At 41.2% G+C, this 20298-nt stretch overlaps 1 protein-coding gene across 1 annotated transcript in view; it reads right to left on the reverse strand.

Annotated features, from left to right (window-relative positions):
- SMAP1 (small ArfGAP 1) overlaps positions 1-20298 on the reverse strand; it is a 121700-nt gene that overhangs the window by 74192 nt on the left and 27210 nt on the right. The window contains exon 4 of the mRNA XM_010848507.1: positions 14646-14721. Coding sequence (XP_010846809.1) covers positions 14646-14721 — 76 coding nt within the window. The remainder of the gene's footprint in view (positions 1-14645; positions 14722-20298) is intronic.

The following is a 20298-nucleotide window of genomic DNA, read 5'->3' on the forward strand; positions in this document are numbered from 1 at the left end:
ATATTATAAAGTTCACAATTTGCATTTTCAAGAAGGATGAAATAAGATATAATGATAAAAACTTAAGGGCTATAAACAGGTGGGAAAAGGAAAATGAAGTAGATTAAACAACGAGCATTTGTAAGGCATATGGAGGGAAGAGATACCTAGAAATTTACAATCTGATGATAATGCAACTGAGTGCTGATCTAGACCTTAGTCCCTGGCAGCAAAGACGAAAGGATAAACTGCTGAACTTAGAAAAGGCAGGAAAATAAACACATGAAACTTGGTGAAAATGCCTAAATGTTGCATCTGCACCTATGCCTTTAAAAATGGTGCTTGACACCACCTCTCTCAAGGGAAGAATCTTTACTATTTGTAAATTGGGAAAGTCAACACCAGCAATTCCTAAGCCAAAATGGTAGAGATAAAAGTAAAGCTCCTATGGGCCAGGCACTGTGATAAGCACCTTACTGTCTAAGTCAATGTTTATAATAATGTCGGAAGAAAGTCCTCATTGTCATTTTACAAATGCAGAAACAGACTCTCAGGAAGGTGACACACACAGCCGATCGCAGCAGGGCTGAGGGCTGCAAAGCCTCCATGCTCGCTGTCGTCCAGTGGGCTCTGCTTCCCCCACACTGTCCTCCCCAAGGGGACAGCGGGCACCTCCTGAGCCCTTCTCAAGGGCTAGACACCATGTGACTCACCGAGACCTGCATAAAAGCCTTCCGAGGTAAGGAATATCACCGCCACTGTGTAAGTGAAAAATAAACAGGATGTGCAGAAGTCCTTCAGATGTCATGAAATGTTTTCCAGACACCAGTCAAGTTTAGGGAGGAAAGCAACATAACTGGACATCCTCACTAATATGCTGGAGGTGGATGGTCCTGCAGCCCTTCAAAGCTCTTAGTTATTTCTCAAGGATGTCACTGTCATGAGATGGGGAAGAAGCCCGTCTTTCTAATCACTATGACTGGTGGGTACATCTGAAATCACCAAAAATAAATTAAACCAGTTCAGTTCAGTCGCTCAGTCATGTCCAACTCTTTACGACCCTATGGACTGCAGCACGCCAGGCCTCCTTGTCCATCACCAACTCCTGGAGCTTACTCAAACCCATGTCCATTGAGTCAGTGATGCCATCCAACCATCTAGTCCTCTGTCATCCCCTTCTCCTCCTGCCTTCCATCTTTCCCAGCATCAGGGTCTTTTCAAATGAGTCAGTTCTTCACATCAGGTGGCCAAAGTACTGGAGATTCAGCTTCAACATCAGTCCTTCTAATGAATATTCAGGACTGGTTTCCTTTAGGGTTTCTGCCTTTTCATATTGTTCATGGGGTTCTCAAGGCAAAAATACCAAAGTGGTTCACCATTCCCTTCTCCAGTGGACCACGTTTTGTCAGAACATGGCATGGCTCATGTGGCTGTGGTCCATGTGATGAGTTTCATTAGTTTTCTGTGATTGTGGTTTTCATCTGGTCTGCCCTCTGACAGACAAGGATAAAAGCCTTACGGAAGCTTCTTGATGGGAGAGACTGACTGTGGGAGAAACTGGGTCTTGTTCTGATGAGCAGGGCCACGCTCAGTAAATCTTTCCCTAGCCCTTCCCTTCTCCAGAGGATCTTCCCAACCCAGGGACTGAACCCAGGTCTCCCGCTTTGCAGGCAGATTCTTTATCAGCTGAGCCACAAGGGAAGCCCAAATTAAACCAGCTAGCTGTGTTTAACCAAGGGAGAGCACAATTTGATGTCTTAAACACTGGAATTTCAGTTGTCAAAATATGGCTGTAAGCAACAATTTTATGACATGGGCCTTGAAGTCACATTAAAAACATGGGTTCTAGCCAAAATGGCCATCATCAAAATACCCACAAACAATAAAAGCTGGAGAGGGTGTGGAGAGAAAGGAATCCTATACTGTTGATGAGGATGGAAACTGGTATAGTCACTATACAGAACAGTGTGGAGATTCCTTAAAAAACTAAAAATAGAGTGACCATATGACCCTGCAATCCTGCTTCTCAGCATATATGCAGAGAAAAGCATGATCCAAAAAGATACATGTGCCCCAATGTTCACTGCAGCACTGTTTAAAATAGCCAAGACATGGAAGCAACCTTAATGTCCACCAACAGAGGAATGGATAAAGACGACGCGGTGCACACATACAATGGAATATTACTCGGCCACTAAGAAGAATGAAACAGCCATTTGCAGCAACATGGATGGACCTAGACAGTGCCATTCTGAGTAAAGTAAGTTAGAGAAGGAAAAATATTATATGACATCCTTTATACGGGGAATCTAAAAGGAAATGACACAAATGAACTTACAAAACAGAAACAGACTCACAGGCTGGAGAACGAATTTATGGCTGCTGGCAGAGGGAGGACGGGGAAAGGATAGTTAGGGTGTCTGGGATGGATGTGTACTCACTGCTATATTTAAAATGGACAACCAACAGGGCCCTACTGTATGGCACAGGGAACTCTGCTCCGTGTTATGCTGCAGCCTGGATGAGAAGGGAGTTGAGGGGAGAATGGATACATATAGTATATGTAGGGCTGAGGCCCTTCTCTGTTCACCTAGAACTATCACAACATTGGTTGTTAACAGGCTATACCTCAATACAAAATAAAAAGTATAAATACAAGAAAAAAAAATTTTAATAATAAAGAAAGGAGACAAAAGTAAGGAACTTAAAGGCAGGCAACTCATCAGGTGACTGACCTATTTAAGATACAAGTTTCCTAAGGGAATGGTAAAATATATATATTTTTTTAGGTTGGAGGAAATATATCTTTAGTATCAACGCTTCTGATTTGTTAAGGCAGTTGCTATTTCTTCTTTGGCTCTTAGTAGGATGAACAGAAATCTCAAAATTTTCTGTAAGTCCTTTCTGAGAGACAAATCTCTCTCTCTTTCTCCTGGGAATACCTCAAAACCAGAGCTGCTAGAAAAGGTAGATAAATGCAGTCTGAAGAGATTAGTTTCAACCACTCTATGAAACAAGCAATATTCAAAATCTTATAAATAAGCTAAGATGCACCAGTAGCAGACCTTTCTAGGACCCTAACGTTTAGTGAGCATTATTAAACTTTCATTTTCTTTGTTTTCTCAAAAAAAAAAAAAAAAAAAAAAAACCATGGGCTCTAAACACAGGCCATATAGTTTTACCTACAGATAACACCCATCTTTAGAATCAAAAGCTGCTGAAAGAAAGACCAAAGAGTACTGTGAGAACCTAAGTTGTTTTAAACTATTTTCTCAGCAAGAATAAAACACAGCAGTGTTTGATATTTCAAAACAGTAGTTCCTGAAATTTGGTTATTACATAGCCAAATGATATAGTGAAATAGGAGACCTTCTGCAAAAGAGAACAGGAAAAAATGTTCAAGTCCTATAAGGCAAAGAAAAGTAGATCTTGGGTTCATTAAAGATATGATCTCTAAAACTTTTTATTATGCACTTCTGTCTCAAATGTTGCGAGCAAACATACTCAATATATGTATGTATTTATTAATAAAGCACATATAGTACTCTATTATACACATTATAAAACTACATAAAATTAGAAATTTTAAGAGGGTAAGAAAAAAAAAGCATGAATAAACCTTTTGACGGAGTGCCCTTAAACGCTGTCTAAATGGTGTCTAAATGCTGTCAGGCAAGACGACGCCACTAGGCCGGGTAAGACCCCGCTTTCCAGGACCTGGTGGCCAGCCCCGCACAGCAGACACGTGGCCTGAGGGTTTCCACCCTCTGAACGGGCACCGCAGCCACCTTTCACGCCCGGAGGCCACCTCCACCTCCTGCAGGGCTCCCTCTCTGCTCCTGACCCCTAACACCTACAACTCTCTGACCACCCAAGTCTCTCCAGCTCCAACCACGCCCTTCATGCTCCAAACCACCCCTCACTGTCTCCTCGGGACCCCCTTGCTGTGCTGTGAGGTTCCAGTGTGCCCAGCTCTCCACTCTCATGTCACCACTCAACACAGTATACGCGGACTGCCTCTGCACTCCTCCACCTGGGATCTCTCCTCGGCCTCCAGACCTGTGTCTCCAACCTCCCACCAGACCCCTCACAGGTGTTCAGTCACCTCACATTCAACACACCCAACTCTTAAGTCTGCCCCATCCCTATTCTCACCTCAAAGCTGCTCCTCCTCCTCAGCCTGGATCCCTTCTCCCTGGAGAGCGCATCATCTGCTGAGATGCTCAGGCCTGCAGCCAGGAGTCATCAAGGTCCCCAGAGCACCTCCACGACTCACTCATCATACACCTCACAGACCCGACCTTCTCTGGGTCTTTGAAGACCACTCTTCCTTCCACTCCCTCTGCCTCCAGTTCAGCACACGCTCCCATCATTTCATGCCTGAGCCAGAGCAACAAGTCCTCGGGCCTCTTCTACATCCAGCAGCACAAAGTTCACTCTCCGGAGATGGTGGCACAGACAGTCCGGAGGAGAAAACCGGTTCCGGACGCTCCTTCTACCCGTGGAAGGCACTGCGGAGCCAGGGCCTAGGGTCAGAGCCCAGACGCGCCAACAGGCTCCCAGGAAGGCGCCCCTCCGCTTCCCCACCAGCCACATGCCTGCCTTCTGCCACAAACCCCACTCATCCTGCTCTGCCCGCAGGCTTTCTTCACAGGCCACTTTCTCTGTCTGGACTGCACCCCAGTCCTCACAGGGAACGTCCAGGAAGAATGAGCGCCCTGGGCCAGAGCGGCTCTGTGAGGGCTCAGCAATCACGGCCCCCATTCGGCTGCGCCAGAAACCCCCGTAAGGTTCCCCATTTTCCTCTGTTCGATGGAAGCATCTCCCCAGCAAAGGATACACCTTATCTGTCTTTGTATCTCACATGTCAAGTACACCATTTAGCAATGAGGAGACACAGACAAAGTGTGAGATAAAGGATGTCTCAAATTCACCATGGTCATTATAACAACAAAAAAAGATAAAAGAGTCAAAAAAATTAAAACCTTCAACTATTTATGGGGATGACTTTAAAAGTCCATAACGGTATAGCACCACGCTCCGTAATCACTCCTACCCCACACACATCTCAACAATTATCACTCTCTACAATGATGACTCTACGCATACACTGTATCCATACAATAGTTACTATGGCTTAAAAAACAAAATGACATGAACGTTCAAGAGTTTATAACAATAGAATCATAGAAAGAAAAATTTTAACCAAAATCTCTTCCTAGTAAATCAAAGAATTCAAGAGCAATTATAGAACAGTTCCTTTAAGCCTAAGGTGGTAGCGGAAACAACAGCGAAAACATAATTGCTTATTAAATGCTGAGATAAATCTATGGTACCGATAAATTAGTCATTCTGAAATTAAATACAGATTAAAGCTCTTTAATCCTACCTGCAGCATAGGAAAGCGGTCCTAAAATTGTTGTATTTAATGTATTTAATACTGGAGACCATTCAAAGCATAAACAACTATTACAGCATCCATAATAAACAACTAATACAGCATAAATGATGGCACGTTCACACCGAGCGTATGGACACAGCTGGCTAGAACACCACCATACCTCCAATTTGTTTTTCTCAACAGCAGCTTGTAGAGAAGGAGAGGATACCAAAGGCTGAAGAGGAGCATCAGAGGAGGCAATCTGTGGAATGCAGGTGGGAAGTCAGGAGGAAAAAACAAAAAGAAAGTAATCAGAATTATAGGCACAGGAAAGAAACAAACACTCATGCATTTCTGAGCTACAGAAGCACTTAGAAATATGTTAAAGGAAAATAATGCATCAAGAAGAGTGTTGCTTTTCAAGTACTTCCATGTGGAATTTCTGCAGATAAAAGCATTTATTACAGAAAAGTGTATGATTTAAAATGCATTTCACTCTAACATAAAATTTAAAATGCACTCAGACAAGATCATGCCCAAAGTATCTGAGAAACAACTGAGTGTGTCTGGCGGCTCTCTTTCCATCAGTGTTACTGCTGGAGCGCTCACGCTGACACGCTGTTCCAAGTGGCTGGACAGCACGAATTGAGATCTTGTTCCCACTGACCATAATTGCTTTAAGAATGGAAAATAACACAGAGCTGAAACAGTAAAAGTTAACGAAAGTTTTAATCAACTGTGTAAGAAAACAGAAAGAAGGCTGGGAGTGAAAAGACTGAATTAACGCAGTGTAACAGCTAAGCAGCAGGCTTACTGAAAAGCCACACGTACACTTCCTTCTTGGAGCTCGTGTCCACAAACACCACCCCCAGGGCTGCACCGGCTGAATTGCCCCAAAGCTCTGTGAGACAGTTACATATGCAAAGGCAGTTACATATGCAAAAGCAATTTATACAGAGATAATTTCATCTAAAAACCTTTTCACTCATCTTACCCAATTCCTACAAGAATAGTTGATCACTTTAATGGAAGCATTATCTTCCTGCTCTCTTTACTGCCAAAATATAACTGAAATACGTTTACAAAATGTGTAGTAGATCTTTGGAGCTGTTAAACTGACATCTCTATATTGCTCTATCATATCAACAGTGCCTATGAGGAATCTTTAAAAATAAAAGGTGCTATTACAGAGAGTCATTATGCAATGTCAAAATAACAATGTGAGATGGTAAGTTCTCCTTCAATCTGCTTGTTACTGAGTTAGTTATGGCTGCAATTCTGAGTCACAACCCAAGCCCATTATCTTTACGGGTCTTCCCGGGCACACTGTTAGCTCTGTTAAAAGTATACAAACTAGCCATTCGATGACAACTAACTGAAATTACACATAAAAGAAAATATTTAACAAGACAAACTGTGCCTTAAAGACCAGCTGCAAAACTAATTTATTTCACTGGACATTTCCCTGCTAGAGATATGGAGAAAACAAGAGATTAGAAAAAGCACATAAAATCACTTAAGATGGTATAAAGACCTTTCTGCCCAAATTTATGTAAAAGCTGAACATAAAAATATAACAAATAAATAAAGGCATTTAATATGTTAAGTGTTACTATTTCAAGATAATTCACTGTAGAAGTATTTTTTCGCCTCCTGAGAGGATGATAAACTGATTTTGCCACTTTTAAAATTCAGATGTTCACTGTTCACAGAATCTTGATTCAAAGTGGAATCAAGATTGCCAGGAGAAATACAGAGATAACACCACCCTTATGACAGAAAGCAAAGAGGAACTAAAGAGCCTCTTAATGAACATGAAAGAGGAGAGTGAAAAAGTTGGCTTAAAACTCAACATTCAGAAAACTAAGATCGTGGCATCCAGTCCCATTACTTCATACAAAGAGATGGGGAAACAGTGGAAACAGTGACAGACTTTATTTTCTTGGGCTCCAAAATCACTGCAGATGGTGACTGCAGCCGTGAAATTAAAAGTTACTTGCTCCTTGGAAGAAATGCTATGACCAACCTAGACAGCATATTAAAAAGCAGAGATAACTCTTTGCCGACAAATGTCCGTCTAGTCAAAGCTATGGTTTTTCCAGTAGTCACGTATGGATGTGTGAGTTGGAAGGACTGATGCCAAAGCTGAAACTCCAATACTTTGGCCACCTGATGCAAAGAACTGACTCACTGGAAAAAACCCTGATGTTGGGAAAGATTGTAGGCAGGAGGTAAAGGGGACAACAGAGGATAAGATGGTTGGATGGCATCACCAACTTGATGGACGCGAGTTTCAGCAAGCTCCGAGAACTGGTGGTGGACAGGGAGGCCTGGTGTGCTGCAGTCCATGGGGTAGCGAGGAGTCAGACACGACTGAGCAACTGACACTGAACTGAACTGAAAAGTCAGATGGAGCAATATATAACTATTTAGTAAATATCAGTCTTTTAACAAAGCATGTTAATACCAAAGTAAAGCATTAATACTATGTTCCAATTAAGAAAAAACACAGAGATCCTCGTTCAACAGGAAAGACATCTGAAAAGTCAATAGGAAAATTCACAGGTGAATGTGAACAGTTGTGTACCCATAAATCAAACTACCATCTGCCAATAAGTCCGATAGGAAACACGAAAACAGGGATGAGTCTCAAAAACATGCTGAAAGAGGCCAGACACCAAAGAACAAACAATGTATGATACCATTTACACGTTTGAAACTTCAGCAGTGACGAATATAGTCTACAGTGACAAAGAGCAGACCAAGGGCTACCTGGGACAGGCGTGGGAAGCAAGGGGGCACAAGGCACCTGATGGGGGGAGGGGAAGGGTCTACATGCCAACTGTGGTTGTGGCCACACAGGAGCAATGAGTGACGAGCAGGGTAAGCTCCATTATGCAAGCAAGGAATGAAGACCTAGAGTCTACAGCTAGAAGCAAGAGACACAACAGACAGAGAGATGGATAGGGGAGAATCCAAAGGACAGGCGGGAGGAAGAAAGAAAAAAATACAGAGGCAAGAAAAACCAGGTGCTCTCGTGTTCTTTTCCAAACTCTCAGGAGCACTGCCCACCCCCTCCACTAAGCACCCAAGCAGAAAACCACCACCTGCCATCTGGATTAGTCCTCCAGTCCCGCTCATCCATAAACTATGCATTCACACATGTTCTACAAGGCCAGAGTCCAAACCCCTTAACTAGACTGCAAGGTGCCCTGCCTGCCCCCTCCCCCCAACCCGGTCACCACCTGTCTAGGCGCACTTGACTCCCTGGGAGCCAGCTCTCCAGTCGGCTGCTCGGGCCGCCAGGGATCGCTGCTTTGCTGCTCCCTCTGCTGGAAGCCTGCATACCTCTAGGGGACCCCCGCCCTGCCCCTTCCCGGACGCTCCCCTGGTCCTCCCATTTGCACCCGCCAGGATGCTGCACTCCTGCAAACACTGGCACATGTGTCCAGTGACGATGCCGTTACTTATGGGTGTTCTTTGTGCAACTGAAGTTCTCTGAGACGGACGTCGTTCCTACTTTGTTCACCATCTTCAACATCTGGCATTCAACAGGTCTCAATAAATGTTTTAGTTGAGGAAAACAGGACAAGAGTGTCTCAGAGACAAACACAAAAGGAGGCTTACATCAGTAGCTGCCACTGTCCTCAGAAAGGGCTCTGGCTTACTCACTCTCTTCTCTGAACTCTCATGAAAGTTATCTACACTCACTGTGAAATTCAGAATATATTTGGTAACTAGATGATAATTTCATTTCACTACATTCCAGTACTTTTACAGAGAGAAGACAAGACTCTGACCTAGAAAATGGCACTGGGAATAGGTGTTGGGAAATGTGGTTGTCGTGTCTGACTGTCCCTCTATTCCCCACCCTTCTCTCTGCCCCATCTATGACCTCCTTCAGGAATAAATGAGCTATCACCCTTCCTTCAACTATTCTTAAGCCCAGAAGGTCTTCTCAAGGCCACCACCAAAGTGAACTGTATGCAAAGAAACTCCCCAAGCAATCCAAGTGTACAAACCCACCTACTACAAAAGGAAAACCAACGGGGCAGTTGGAAAACAGGTTTCCAATTGCCATGTTCCAGCAAAAAGTGAACAAATACACACTGAAAAGATACCGAGTGTTATAAAAATGCCAGGATGATTATTTGAAGGGCATAAGGCAAATTGCTCGCTTTGTCTTTCCAAGAAAAGGCCACGTCATCTCCTTGAGGATTTTGCTGCTGCTGCTGTCACTGCTACTCAGTCCCGAAGTCCTGTCCCGCTCTCTGCAGCCTCGCGGACGGCAGCACACCAGTCTCCTCTGTCCTCCACCACCTCCCACAGTTGCTCAAATTCAAGTTGCTGACTCAGTGATGCTATCTATGTCATCCTCTGTCATCCCCTACCTCCTCCTGCCTTCAATCTAAATGAAAATCTGCTGCTCCAAAACAACTGACAAGGACCTTATGGATTAACTGTAATACATGCCTTAAACCAGTTCTAGAGATTTTTGACTATATATTTTAAGTGGAGATTTTAATCACAGCAGTTCTCAAATGATTGTCTCATGATCTTTCAGTATCCTGTGAGGCTTAGGTTCTTCAGGAGTTGAGAAATCATCTAAAAAATATAGTTTCCAAAGTAAATTACCTTCCATGGCTGTGTCAGATATAAATACATTTACTGAACTAATAAATAAATCATATAAAAGAAATCACCAATTAAACTCGTCAGTAGGGGAGTTAAAAGACTGACAAACTTAAGTACCCAGAGTCACCAAATACACAGAAGCAGCCTGAATTTTAATTTACTAACTTTAAAATCACTGGATAAGGCACTAAGAAATGCAGAATTCTGGAGCAATTTCAAACAGAAATCCATTAAGCACCACATCAGTCACCTGGAAGCCCATAACTTAAAAGGGCTGACTAAAACGTGGCGATATTAACCCAACAAACCTCAAACACTGTGCCCTTGCGCTGAAGCCACTGCGCCTGGACTCTCTGCTCCTACAGGTCTCCTCCTCCCCCAACACGAGCCTCACAGCGGCTCCTACATATAAAGCACTCAGTAACACAGACTGCTACAGAAAACACCACAGGCAACACCTTGTTTAACTCTCCTAAGAGTACCATAAAAAGCAGACACCATGACCATTCCTATTGCACAGAAGAAACTAAAACTGTAACAAAAAAGAAGTAACAACAACTCCATCTTGAACCTGCATATTTAACAGTAATCTTAAGTCACCACTCGATAATTTATCATCTAAGTTTTTCATTCCTATCTGGAAGGATATCTAAAATGGATTGCAATGCATACAGTTTTAAAATTATTGCTCATTTATCTTAATGAACTGTATAATCATCAGTTAATTGTAAACAGTGGTTGCTGCTCAGTTGCTAAGTCAGGTCTAACTCTGTGACCCCATGGACTGCAGCACACCAGGCTTCCCTGTCCTTCACCATCTTCTGGAGCTTGCTCAATCAAACTCATGTCCACTGAGTTGGTGGTGCCATCCAACCATCTCATCCTCCGTTGTCCCCTTCTCCTCCTGCCCTCAATCTTTCCCAGCAATAGAGTCTTTTCTAATGAGTCAGTTTAATAAAATTAAAAATGCTAACTCATTTTTATTACAACACAATTCAGAAACATTATTTCCACAACAATTTCAAAGTTGAAATAATGGATTAATTTCACTTTCATTGGACTAAATTCTAGTCTTCATACAAACATGTGTGTAAACACATATAACATACATACATATAACAACGTAAGTTAGAATTTTGCTGTTTTTAAACTTTTATATAATACTCAATTTTAATACTTCAAACTCAAGAAGGCAAAGTGGTTGTCTGAGGAGGTTTTACAAATAACTGAGGAAATAAGAGAAGCAAAAAGCAAGGGAGAAAGGGAAAGATACACCCAACTGAATGCAGAGTTCCAGAGAACAGCAAGGAGAGATAAGCCTTCTTCAATGAACAATACAAAGAAATAGAGGAAAACAACAGAATGGGAAAGACTAGGGATCTCTTCAAGAAAATTTGAGATATCAAAGGAACATTTCATGTAAGGATGGGCCATGATAAACGAAAGAAATGGAAAGACCTAACAGAGGCAAAAGAGATAAAGAAGAGGTGGCAAGAATACACAGAAGAACTGTACAAAAAAAGTCTTAATGACCCGGACAACCAGAGTGGTGTGGTCACTCACCTAGAGCCAGAAATCCTGGAGTGTGAAGTCAAAGGGGCCTTAGGAAGCGTTACTACCAATCAAGCTAGTGAAGGTGATGGATTGCAGCTGGGCTATTTCAAATCCTAAAAGATGACGTTGTTGAAGTACTACAGTCAATGTCAATACACTTGAGAAACCCAGCAGTCACCATGGGACTGGAAAAGTCAGCCTGCATGCCCAAAGAAGGGCAGTGCTAAACAATGTTCACACTACTAGACAACTGCGCTCACTTCCCCTTCCAGTACGGTTATGCTCAAAATCCCTCAAGCTAGGTTCCAGCAGTACTTGAATCCAAAACTCCTAGATATACAGGCTGGGTTTAGAAAAGGCAGAGGGACCAGAGATCAAATTGCCAATATCTGGTGGATCACAGAGAAAGCAAGGGAATTCCAGAAAAACATTTACTTCTGTTTCACTGACTGCGTTAAAGCCTTTGACTGTGTGGACCATAACTGTAGAAAATTCTTCAAGAGATGGGAATACCAGATCATCTTACCTGTCTCCTGAGAAACCTGTATGTGGGTTAAGAAGCAACAGTTAGAACCTCACATGAACAACTGACTGGTTCAAAATTGAGAAAGGAGTATGACAAGGCTGTATGTTACCACCCTGCTTATTTAACTGATATGCAGCTAGAGGAGTTACAACCTGGAATCAAGATTGCTGGGAGAAATAACAACCTCAGATATGCAGATAACACCACTCTAATGACAGAAAGTGAAGAGGAACTAAAGAGCCTCTTGATGAAGGTGAAAGAGGAGAGTGAAAAAGCTGGCTTAAAACGCAACATTTAAAAAACAAAGATCACGGCATCACTTCATGGCAAATAGAAGGAGAAATGTGGAAACAGTGACAGATTTTAATTTCTAGGGCTCCAAAATCACTGCAGCCACAAAATTAAAAGAGCTGCTGCTGGAAAAGAGCAAACAATATGTGAAAACTCAACCTCATCTACTCAAGACCTGCTAAAGGGATTTCCCTGGTGATCCAGCGGTTAAGACTTTGCTTTCCAATGCAGAGGGTTCGGGTTTGATCCTCGGTCAGGGAGATAAGATCCTGCACACCACAGGGCCAAAAAAAAAAAAAAAAACCCAGAACATAAAACAGAAGCAGTACTGTAATAAATTCAACAAAGATTTAAAAAATGGTCTACATAAAAAATGGTCTTAAAAAAAAATCTTTTAAAAAACCTGTTATTCAAAAAAAAAAACAGACCTAAATTGCCTAAGAACTCATCAATATTGCCAGCTGTGATGCACCACTGGTTACGAGGAGTGAAGGGCAGACGACAGGACAGGTTTCTTTTTTTTTTTACTGTAATCTTTCTTATTTATGGCTTCAGCCAGGCCATGTGTGGCATGTGGAATCTTAGGTCAGCAACTTGGGATCAAATCTGTGCCCACTGCACTGAGAACAAAGAATCTTAACAACTGGACCGCCAGGGAAGTACCCAAGACAATTTTCTGTACTCAAAGTTCTTCAAATGTCCCCTATCACTCATCCATGAAAGAACACCAGGGAGGGCAGGTTTATTCTGCATACCTGTCGTAGAATTCTAAGACAGCCACCAAAACCCCTACATACCCTGGATTCTAAAATGAGTTCTTAAAATTTCAAATGAAAATATATTACTTACATTTTAGAGTTTGTCCTTTGTTTCCCCCACAATGCTAGAGGTAAAGTTAATTACATGGACATTATCAACATCTCTATTTTGTCCATTTTTACCTATCTTTCAAAGGATTTCCTTTTCTATATCCACCAGAAATGCAGCCCAATCTCTATCAAGGGTACCTCTAATCCAAAATATACATATTTGATTGAATTTTTTAGTATATTGCTTCTCTACATGTACCAAAAAGGAAAATCAATTTGCAAAATGAGATGAAATTAGTCTCTAAACTGCCTGACAGATGACTTACCCACAAAATTAATGGCTTATAGCTTTATGATTAATCTAGGAATCAAAGACCCTCTCCCCCCAAAAAAGGACTGCAACAATAGGGACAACTAGCCTTAAATGGTATTTAACTGGGATAAGAAAATGTATCAGAAAAAGAAACTTAAAAAGAAACAGTAATAAAACATATTTGATCACTACAGCAAGGTCTCAACTATTAGGGAACAAATGCTTGATAATAACCAATCAAAAGGCTACGTTTTCAGACTCATTTTATGTAGGAACAAGGTCAACAAAAGCTTGTCTGATACTGAACACCTCACGTTAAAGAGGCTTTATCTATTAGCACCTGCTCCTCAGGCACTCAAGCTTCAAAGCACTTTCCCAGTAAGACCATCTGGTGCTGAGATTCACGAAGGCTAAGTCACTTCAGTGCTGTCCGACTATTTGCAACTCCGGACTGTGGCCCACCAGGCTACTCTGTCCACGGGGGCTCTCCAGGCAAGAACACTGCAATGCGTGGCCATGCCCCTCTCCAGGGGATCTTCCCCACCCAGAGATCCTGGTCTCTTATGCCTCCTGCACTGGCAGGCAGCTTCCTTACCACTAGCACCACCTGGGAAGGTGCTGTGGTAAGTACAGATAAACAGGAGCAGCACCATGATTTCATCAGAATAATTAATGCAAGACTTCCTGTTGACTGTTTGCAAATACAGTGCAAACAATTGTGTTTTCTATTTTGGACCAAAGTGAGATAAAGCTGTTCAGGAAAAGAAAAAAAAAAAAAAGCTGTGTTTTAATAAACATATCTGGTCAGATCCACCAACGCCCTTAGAAGAAGACAGATTTGCCTTTTCATTTCCACAAACCAATAAAATAATTTTCTCTCCTCAATTTTTCAATTAGTATCTTTACACAGATTTCATAAATTAACTTAAATGCCATTTAAGCAGTTATTAGATGCTTACTTAAGAATATGCTCCTTTCTGAATCAAGAGTTCTGCTTTGTGAAAGCTCACTACGTGACAAAAACTCCCAATGTCCAAATTTTTAAAGTATGTAACCAGGACATTTTTACAATAAATAAGTCAAGCCATATCACATGTTAAAATTTCAAAATACATTCATCAAATATCAACTGGTGATAGAGATGAAGATTTTACTTACATTTGTAATAGCTATAGCATTTTTGTCGTAGTATTTCTTCTTTTCATATTTATCTCTGATGAAAAATTCCACTGCTCTGAAAACAGATAACTTAAGGAAAAGCATGAGTTCAGTGACATGTACACTCCCCTTTATTTACTCCACAAAGCCCAGACTCTACATTTAATACTCCTACTCCCCAGTCTGTACTTTCCTCACACACTATTTCCGCAACTAAATTCTGTTAACCTACTTTTCTTTCTGCCAAAGAATCTATCTCGTTCAGGGAATCTTCCCGATTCAACAAAACCACTCAGCTGAATTCTAAACAGAAAAGTCATCGTATTTCTCAGTTCCACCAAAATCCGCAGCCTTTTACCCCCGCCCCTACACTAAATTAAGGTTCATTTTGGACTTTCAGTTTAAATAAAGAAACTAACACTCATGTGGTAACCACAGCATACCAGATGCCGTGCTGGTGCGCTATCCACAGTTTTCCTTTAGTCTTTCCTCCACGCAGTTGTGTGCATATTATAATTTCCATATCACAGAGGAAGAATCAGCAACTTGGAAAGAGTAGACAACTGTGATTTCAACACTTATGTCCTTTCCCGCCACACACGGCTGCCTCTAACTGTATCAGTGAGGATCAGAAGAATGGTGACCAATTTTTTCCTGCAAAGCTTTCTAGAAATGGAAAAGTCAAGAAGCTAAAACCAATGTCAGTACTATTTAATTTTCTGAAGTTGAGTGGACCAGCCTTATCTGTTGATGGGTGAATCACTTCTAGTGGGATTCAGGAGCTTTGGGTCAGCTGATATAGATGACTTCTCTTACCAGTCAACCGACCACTGTTTTACCATGTTCCACTAAAATGGGACTTCTTCCATCAAGGACTCTGAACTTTTTTATTTTTTAGTACCATGAACCCCTTTGACTCCTTTCTGAGATAGTGCTTTTAAATGCATAAAATAAAATACACAGAACTACAAAGGAAATGAGCTACACTGAAATACAGACTCTTGGTGGATCCCCAGGTTAAGACAGCCTTCTGTTCAAAGAAAAGCAATCTGAAGCAGTAAAACAGTACATTTTCAGTCAATTGTTCCTTATTGGAAGTTAACAAAGCTCTTTAAACTGACAGTTGAGGCCACAGGTAGTAGCAAGAATTGACAGACCACTATGCAGTGGGCATTGAGAGAGAGCTCTCAAAGGGCCAGGGAAGGCAAGTAAGACAGGAAAACTAAATGTTCAATTTATCAAGCAAGCGGAATAACTGAAAGCCATTTTTAAAGACAGATCTCTATCAACTGTGTATATGAAAGGCACTTCACATTGCCTCTTTTTCTCCTCTTAACCTATAGAGGTCTTTTATGTTTACAACTAAAGCCAGGCACAGAGTTTAAGGAGTTCTCTGGTATTCTACAGTACAAGAGAGGGAGTATTGTGATAACTGGAAACCAGGCACGTCTAGCATCCACCTTTTCAGATGCTACTGGTCACCACAAATTCATTTGTGAATTAGTCATTTAATTTCTGCTAATGATAATAAATGCCTTTTTATCTAGAGAAGGTCAAATGTGGTAGCCTTGAAGACCCTTTCAAGTCAAAGGCCCCAGAGCTGTCAGAAGGCTCATTAGTTAGATATGTGAACATTTTGGCAGTCAGTACCAAAAAATTACCATAACACCCCAAGATTTTCATAAACACAATAACGTTGCTTTATTCCAACTATTTCACATATAAATAAGCTAAATGCTAAGTTCGCACATGATTTTAAATCCATGTTCAATATTGCATTTTCTGTTTTTCTAAGAGGATAAAATGAAAACAATCAAAAAAGCCGGCCCTTTGGATGAATGTGGATATATGAGCAACTTTTACTGTCAAGACAACTATTTACTGCCACAACAGGAGAGAGAAGAATTTACTTAGATTGATGTCATTTTCACAGTGGATGAAATGAAATACGTTTGTGCCAAGTGCATGCTAAGTCGCTTCAGTTGTTTCCAACTCTTTGCAACCCCATGGACCGTAGCCCGCCAGGCTGCAAAACAGGCAAGTTAACGCTCTTACTGCTTAGTCGCTCAGTCATGTCCAACTTTTTAGCAACCCTATGGACCGTAGCCCGCCAGGCTCTTCTGTCCATGGGGCTCTCCAGGCAAGAGTAGTGGAATGGGTTGTCATGCCTGCCTCCAGGGGATCTTCCCAACCCAGAGATGGAACCTGCGTCATCTCTTATGCCTCCTGCACTGACACGCGGGTTCTTTACCACTCGCGCTGCCTGGGAAGCCGGGTGAAATATGTTTACTGCTTTTAAAATTCTATAATATTTTTAAAACAGCAATTATATTTACTTCCAGATATACATATTACATAGTATGTATACAGCCTTTCTTAACTAAAGTCTAAATTCTTAGAGTATAATTTTTATATTTAAACACCTGAGAGGAGAGTAACACTTATGTTTTTCCTCCTTAATGACAGAAACAGCAGTCTATTTTGGATATTATTTAAAATCTACTACATATTAAAGCTTGAAAAGATTATAATACTCTCATTTATGAAGTGGTTATAAGGAAACACTTAAAGGAAAGATCACTGTTTATGACCAAAGAAAACCCTGATATTAGAGAGAAAATTCATTAAGAACAGTATCGAAAATTATTTAACCACCATTGTAAAACCAAAATTAATTGAAAACTATAATAGTTTTGGAAATACTGAATTTGAAAAAGGCAAACTTTTAAGTATATAATCTTTTAGAGTAAAAAACAATACTAATATCTGATGAAATATGTGAATTTTCAGAAATAACAGATACACATGATATCTTAATTTCTACTTAGTGTATTTTAAGTAAGTAATTCAAATATAGCTGAGTTTCACTTCTGTTTATGATTTTAAAAAACCTCTGAAATTTTCTAAGCAGTAAGCGATTTTAAGAAACGAGATGCCAGTCCTGGTTCAACGCACGATACTGGATGCTTGGGGTTGGTGCACTGGGACGACCCAGAGGGATGGTATGGGGAGGGAGGAGGGAGGAGGGTTCAGGATGGGGAGCACATGTATACCTGTGATGGATTCATTTTGATATTTGGCAAAACTAATACAATTATGTAAAGTTTAAAAATAAAATAAAATTAAAAAAAAAAGAAATAATTCATAAAAAAAAAAAAAAAACTACATCAGATGACAGTTGATCTGTTTGTCAAGGACATAAAAAAATAAAAATTAAATCCTTAAGGCAGGACAAAGCACTAGGCTAGTCCTCACAATTAAACATAAAACACTACTTCATAAAATGCAAACAAAGCACACCACCAAGTGAACTTTCAAAACTCCAGGGGAGTCACCCGAGTAAGCACTGCGGTTCAGGGAACATGCCACATCCTCGGGGGCTCTCAGGTCCTACATGCCTCTTAGACCAAGAATGTATGACGCGGTTCTTGTGTATTTTTGTACAAGGTCTCAAAAGCAATCCAACCCTTAACTGTTCATTCACCTAAAGAAGCAGTGATTTATTCCAGGGGTCAGCAAACTTTTTCTTAAAGGGCCAAATAGCACATATTTTAGGTTTCGTGGGACAGCTGTTCTATGCTGCAATTACTCACTTCTGCATTTTTAGCTCCAATGTAGCCACAGAAAACTGATAAATGAATAGGTAAGGCTAAGACTCTGAAGCTGGGAGGGGCTGGGGGCAGGAGGAAAAGGGGACAACAGAGGATGAGATGGACGGATGGCATCACCGACTCGACGGACATGAGTTTGAGTGAATTCCAACAGTTGGTGATGGACAGGGAGGCCTGGTGCGCTGCGATTCATGGGGTCGCAAAGAGTCGGACATGACTGAGAGACTGAACTGAACTGAACTGAGGGCTATGTTCTAATAAAACTTTTTTAGAGTCAGGAATTGGCTCCTGGGCCTGCAGTCACGGATTCTCAATTCTTTTCCAATGCTAGTGAGCTAAGGACACCTTGACTGGATTTATACAGGGTCTCTGTGTCTGCAAACTGGCACTGTAGCAAATGTGAGGGATTTTCAAGAGAAATCTGACAATAATTTTGCATTATATGCTGACCATAGTACTAATTCTCAAAGAGGATGGTCTCCAACATATATCCTCATTTCTGGTACCAGCAGTTCTTGCTACTTAACTGGCAGTTATTGTGACCTTGAAGCTTGATCTCTTCATACCTATCTAAGTGAAAACGGCAAGAATTCTCCATCTCACAAAGTTGTTGACAATATTGGGGATAATATATATAAAGCACCCAGCGCAGTTCCTAACAAACTGTAAGCATGCAATAAGTGAAGTTAGCTTGTATTCTTGTGTAACTTGTCTCAGCTTCCTCACCTTTAAAACAGAGATGATACCAAGACTCACCTCCCAAGATCACAGGAAGAATTAAACATGCTCAGGTGTGGAAAGACCTCAGGACAGGGGGTGGCACCAAGTGACTGCTGTCTGACACACAGCTCTTATCATCAACCACCGTGCTCTGACAGGTCTTTAAACACAAGGCCCACGGTGAGAAGGAAACAGACAACTGCTGCATCATCAATACTAGGAGGGCTTGCCTATCATCAGCTTTAAATAGACAAGCGAATGAGAAGTAGCCACTAAAGAACCAATAAATCTGGAGACTGGGGAGTACTGATCTTCATTTTCCAGCCTCCAGGTGCCATCTGAGACCAAAGGACTTACTTAAACTGACAGAGACCAAGAGGACACCTCTTTTTCCCACAAAAAGAAACCAAACAGTAGCACTTTCAGATCAAGGTAAGCAATATTATTACTGACAATGTAAGCCTAGGGGGCTGATCTGGGATTTAGTAAACAAACAACTAAACACCCCAGAAGATCCTCCTTGCCACAGTCACAAACCATTCAGCACAGCACACTTCACTGTCAAAACCCTCAACACGGACAGACGGCACCAGGCAAGTCCAGAGAAATGGTCACAGCACTGTGTGTTCTATCTTTCCACAAGTATTTATTTCTTTTTTTTTTTTTGCCCTCTCCCACAAGTATTTATTTCTTTTTTTTTTTTGCCCTCCCCCACAAGTATTTATTTCTATCTTAAGATTTCTTCCTTTCTTTAAAGATGCTATTTAAAAGACAATTAAAGTAATATCTACTCCCAAGAACAAAATCTTCCAGTTTCAGACACACGCCACTGACAGCAGCAAAATTTTCAAAAGCTCCAAGGAGACGCACTGCTGATTAGCTCTGGTGCACACTGGATCTCATGGAACTGAGGTAATTAATGTTTTTAGATTAAGACAAAATATCCTAATAACGAAAAGCTTAATGTAAAACTTTATTGCTTGTCATGCACCTGCACACGCCACCTAGAATTACCCACATGCCACATGAGAAATTACGCTTTGACAGCAGCTTCTGCCTGACTTTTGTAAACGGTAAAGCTCACAGTGACGAATCTTGTTATGAGCACAGTCACGTCCCCTACTATGCCAGTTTCACTCAGTTTGGTTCTACTTGCTTCTAGGGATGAGACAACTATATTTTCCTTAATCCTAAATTTTATTTTTTTAATTAATTTCAATTAATTGGAGGCTAATTACACTATTGTGGTGGTTTTTGCCATCCACAGACATGAATCAGCCACAGGTGTACACATGTGTCCCATCTCAAACCCCCCCTCCCTC

This window comes from Bison bison, unplaced genomic scaffold, assembly GCF_000754665.1.
Source record: "Bison bison bison isolate TAMUID 2011002044 unplaced genomic scaffold, Bison_UMD1.0 scf7180017864268, whole genome shotgun sequence".
NCBI classification, from domain to species: domain Eukaryota; kingdom Metazoa; phylum Chordata; class Mammalia; order Artiodactyla; family Bovidae; genus Bison; species Bison bison.